The sequence below is a fragment of the Heterodontus francisci genome, unplaced genomic scaffold (genome assembly GCF_036365525.1).
Source record: "Heterodontus francisci isolate sHetFra1 unplaced genomic scaffold, sHetFra1.hap1 HAP1_SCAFFOLD_279, whole genome shotgun sequence".
Lineage (NCBI taxonomy): Eukaryota > Metazoa > Chordata > Chondrichthyes > Heterodontiformes > Heterodontidae > Heterodontus > Heterodontus francisci.
The window spans coordinates 1,442,501-1,447,729 of NW_027141885.1; the positions used below are offsets into that span (position 1 = coordinate 1,442,501).

Consider the following 5,229-nt stretch of genomic DNA (forward strand, 5'->3'; position numbering starts at 1 on the left):
ACCCTGAGACTTATAGAAATGCACTCACACACACACACAGACACCACAGCCCAGACACTGAGACTTATATATATGCACACACACACACACACTCACACACACCACAGCCCAGACACTGAGACTTATATATATCCACACACACACACACCACAGCCCAGACACTGAGACTTATATATATGCACACACACACACACCACAGCCCAGACACTGAGACTTATAGAATGCACACACACACACACACACACACACACACACCACAGAACAGACACTGAGACTTATATATATGCACACATACACACACACACACCACAGAACAGACACTGAGAATTATATATATGCTCACACACACACACACACACACACACACACACCACAGCCCAGACACTGAGACTTATATATATGCACACATACACACACACACACCACAGAACAGACACTGAGACATATATATGCACACACACACACACACACACACACACACACACACACACACACACACACACACACACACCTCTGAACAGACCCTGAGACTTATATATATGCACACACACATCACACACACACACACCACAGCACAGACACTGAGACTTATATATATGCACACACACACACACATCACAGCCCAGTCACTGAGACTTATATATATATATACACAGACACTCCAGAACCCAGGCACTGAGATATATATGTATATATATTTATATATATTTACACACACACACTCTGTCTCTCTCTCGCTCACATTCTCTCTCACACACACACACTTGCTGAATCACATTATCTCAAATACGCGCACACCCTCTCTCTCTCTAATTTCTCTGTTTATTTCTGACACTCACACACATACACAGATCTGGTAACATTGCTGCAGTCTGATGTCTAATTTCTCTGTTTATTTCTGACACTCACACACATACACAGATCTGGTAACATTGCTGCCGTCTGATGTCTAATTTCTCTGTTTATTTCTGACACTCACACACATACACAAATCTGGTAACATTGCTGCCGTCTGATGTCTAATTTCTCTGTTTATTTCTGACACTCACACACATACATTGATCTGTTAACTTTGCTCCAGTCTGATGTCTAATTTCTCTGTTTATTTCTGACACTCACACACATACACTGATCTGGTAACTTTGCTCCAGTCTGATGTCTAATTTCTCTGTTTATTTCTGACACTCACACACATACACTGATCTGGTAACTTTGCTCCAGTCTGATGTCTAATTTCTCTGTTTATTTCTGACACTCACACACATACACAGATCTGGTAACATTGCTCCAGTCTGATGTCTAATTTCTCTGTTTATTTCTGACACTCACACACATACACTGATCTGGTAACTTTGCTCCAGTCTGATGTCTAATTTCTCTGTTTATTTCTGACACTCACACACATACACAGATCTGGTAACATTGCTCCAGTCTGATGTCTAATTTCTCTGTTTATTTCCCTTCCTCACAGTTAACTTGCTGACGATTGGGATCCTGTCTCGGGGAAAGTGCGGTCTCTCCAAATGTGTCACTCGGTACCTGGTGGCCATGTCAGCGGCGGATCTACTGGTCATTATCCTGGACCTGATATTCAGACACATTCCCATTGTTTATTATGAACAGTTTCAGTTCCTGTATTACATCCCCGTGTGTAATATCCACGCCGTCCTGCTTTACACAGTCACAGACTGTTCTGTCTGGTTCACCGTCACTTTCACCTTTGATCGATTTGTGGCCATTTGTTGTCAGAATCTGAAAAGTAAATATTGCAGTGAGAAAACATGTGCTGTGGTTGTGGGAACAGTGAGTTTGCTGAGCTGTTTAAAGAACATCTTCTGGTATTTTATGTTAACGGGTCGGTATTGGCTGTGGAACAATCCCTGGTTTTGTGATGTAACAATGGATGTTCTGGAATCTCGTGTCTGGGGAACAATCGAGTTCCTCCACAACATTCTAACCCCGGCCGTCCCATTTGTGCTGATTCTGCTGCTCAACGCTCTCACCGTCAGACACATTTTAGTGAGCAGCAGAGGACGCAGGAGACTCCGGGCTCACAGCAGTGGAGAGAGTCACAGAGACCCCGAGATGGAGAGTCGAAGGAAATCTATCATTTTACTGTTAGTTATCTCTGGTAATTTCATGCTGTTGTGGGCCCTGTTAATGGTGGTTTCTATATGGAGGAGGATGTACTGGATGGGTTATCAGTCTGTTATTCTCCCGGTGTTTCTGCAGGAATTGTCCTTCATGCTCCAGCTCCTGAGCTGCTCCACAAACACTGTGATTTACGCCGTGACCCAGACTCAGTTCAGAGAGCAGGTGAAGAATGTGCTGAAATATCCCTTTAATACAATTGTTAAATTAATTCAATAATCAGAGGAGGGGGAGGGGACTGTCACCATGGAGACAGAGCGGGGGAGGGGCCTGTTACCATGGAGACAGAGCGGGGGAGGGGACTGTCACCATGGAGACAGAGCGGGGGAGGAGACTGTCACCATGGAGACAGAGCGGGGGAGGAGACTGTCACCATGGAGACAGAGCGGGGGAGGGGCCTGTCACCATGGAGACAGAGCGGGGGAGGGGCCTCTCACCATGGAGACAGAGCGGGGGAGGAGACTGTCACCATGGAGACAGAGCGGGGGAGGGGACTGTCACCATGGAGACAGAGCGGGGGAGGAGACTGTCACCATGGAGACAGAGCGGGGGAGGAGACTGTCACCATGGAGACAGAGCGGGGGAGGGGCCTGTCACCATGGAGACAGAGCGGGGGAGGAGACTGTCACCATGGAGACAGAGCGGGGGAGGGGACTGTCACCATGGAGACAGAGCGGGGGAGGGGACTGTCACCATGGAGACAGAGCGGGGGAGGGGCCTGTCACCATGGATACAGAGCGGGGGAGGGGCCTGTCACCATGGAGACAGAGCGGGGGAGGGGCCTGTCACCATGGAGACAGAGCGGGGGAGGGGCCTGTCACCATGGAGACAGAGCGGGGGAGGAGACTGTCACCATGGAGACAGAGCGGGGGAGGGGCCTGTCACCATGGAGACAGAGCGGGGGAGGGGACTGTCACCATGGAAACAGAGCGGGGGAGGGGCCTCTCACCATGGAGACAGAGCGGGGGAGGGGCCTCTCACCATGGAGACAGAGCGGGGGAGGGGACTGTCACCATGGAGACAGAGCGGGGGAGGGGACTGTCACCATGGAGACAGAGCGGGGGAGGGGCCTGTCACCAGGGAGACAGAGCGGGGGAGGGGCCTCTCACCATGGAGACAGAGCGGGGGAGGGGACTGTCACCATGGAGACAGAGCGGGGGAGGAGACTGTCACCAAGGAGACAGAGCGGGGGAGGAGCCTGTCACCATGGAGACAGAGCGGGGGAGGGGACTGTCACCATGGATACAGAGCGGGGGAGGGGCCTCTCACCATGGAGACAGAGCGGGGGAGGAGCCTGTCACCATGGATACAGAACGGGGGAGGGGCCTCTCACCATGGAGACAGAGCGGGGGAGGGGCCTCTCACCATGGAGACAGAGCGGGGGAGGGGCCTCTCACCATGGAGACAGAGCGGGGGGAGGGGACTGTCACCATGGAGACAGAGCGGGGGAGGGGACTGTCACCATGGAGACAGAGCGGGGGAGAGGACTGTCACCATGGAGACAGAGCGGGGGAGGAGCCTGTCACCATGGAGACAGAGCGGGGGAGGGGACTGTCACCATGGATACTGAACGGGGGAGGGGCCTGTCACCATGGAGACAGAGCGGGGGAGGGGACTGTCACCATGGAGACAGAGCGGGGGAGGGGCCTCTCACCATGGAGACAGAGCGGGGGAGGGGCCTCTCACCATGGAGACAGAGCGGGGGAGGGGACTGTCACCATGGAGACAGAGCGGGGGAGGGGACTGTCACCATGGAGACAGAGCGGGGGAGGGGCCTGTCACCATGGAGACAGAGCGGGGGAGGGGCCTGTCACCATGGAGACAGAGCGGGGGAGGGGACTGTCACCATGGAGACAGAGCGGGGGAGGGGACTGTCACCATGGAGACAGAGCGGGGGAGGGGCCTGTCACCATGGAGACAGAGCGGGGGAGGGGACTGTCACCATGGAGACAGAGCGGGGGAGGGGCCTGTCACCATGGAGACAGAGCGGGGGAGGGGCCTGTCACCATGGAGACAGAGCGGGGGAGGAGACTGTCACCATGGAGACAGAGCGGGGGAGGGGCCTGTCACCATGGAGACAGAGCGGGGGAGGGGACTGTCACCATGGAGACAGAGCGGGGGAGGGGCCTGTCACCATGGAGACAGAGCGGGGGAGGGGCCTGTCACCATGGAGACAGAGCGGGGGAGGAGACTGTCACCATGGAGACAGAGCGGGGGAGGGGACTGTCACCATGGAGACAGAGCGGGGGAGGGGACTGTCACCATGGAGACAGAGCGGGGGAGGGGCCTGTCACCATGGAGACAGAGCGGGGGAGGGGCCTGTCACCATGGAGACAGAGCGGGTGAGGAGACTGTCACCATGGAGACAGAGCGGGGGAGGGGCCTGTCACCATGGAGACAGAGCGGGGGAGGGGACTGTCACCATGGAGACAGAGCGGGGGAGGGGCCTGTCACCATGGAGACAGAGCGGGGGAGGGGCCTGTCACCATGGAGACAGAGCGGGGGAGGGGCCTGTCACCATGGAGACAGAGCGGGGGAGGGGCCTGTCACCATGGAGACAGAGCGGGGGATGGGCCTCTCACCATGGAGACAGAGCGGGGGAGGGGACTGTCACCATGGAGACAGAGCGGGGGAGGGGACTGTCACCATGGAGACAGAGCGGGGGAGGGGCCTGTCACCATGGAGACAGAGCGGGGGAGGGGCCTCTCACCATGGATACAGAGCGGGGGAGGGGCCTCTCACCATGGAGACAGAGCGGGGGAGGGGCCTGTCACCATGGAGACAGAGCGGGGGAGGGGCCTGTTTCCAAGTTGACGGCGAGTGGGGGCGGGGTCTGTTTCCAAGGTGACGGGAGTGGGGGCGGGGTCTGTTACCAAAGTGACGGCGAGTGGGGGCGGGGTCTGTTTCCAAGGTGACGGCGAGTGGGGGCGGGGTCTGTTTCCAGGGTGACGGGAGTGGGGGCGGGGTCTGTTACCAAGGTGACGGCGAGTGGGGGCGGGGTCTGTTTCCGAGGTGACGGGAGTGGGGGCGGGGTCTGTTTCCAAGGTGACGGTGAGTGGGGGCGGGGTCTGTTTCCAG

General features: G+C 55.8%; 1 protein-coding gene across 1 annotated transcript; it reads left to right on the forward strand.

The window, feature by feature from the left end:
• Positions 1–1,476: 1,476 nt before the first annotated feature.
• LOC137365594 (probable G-protein coupled receptor 139) lies at positions 1,477–2,370 on the forward strand (the record flags this gene model as incomplete). Its single annotated transcript, XM_068027979.1, has 1 exon — positions 1,477–2,370. A coding segment is annotated over one exon (894 nt), but the record flags the coding sequence as incomplete, so codon positions are not given.
• Between the last annotated feature and the right edge of the window lie 2,859 nt (positions 2,371–5,229).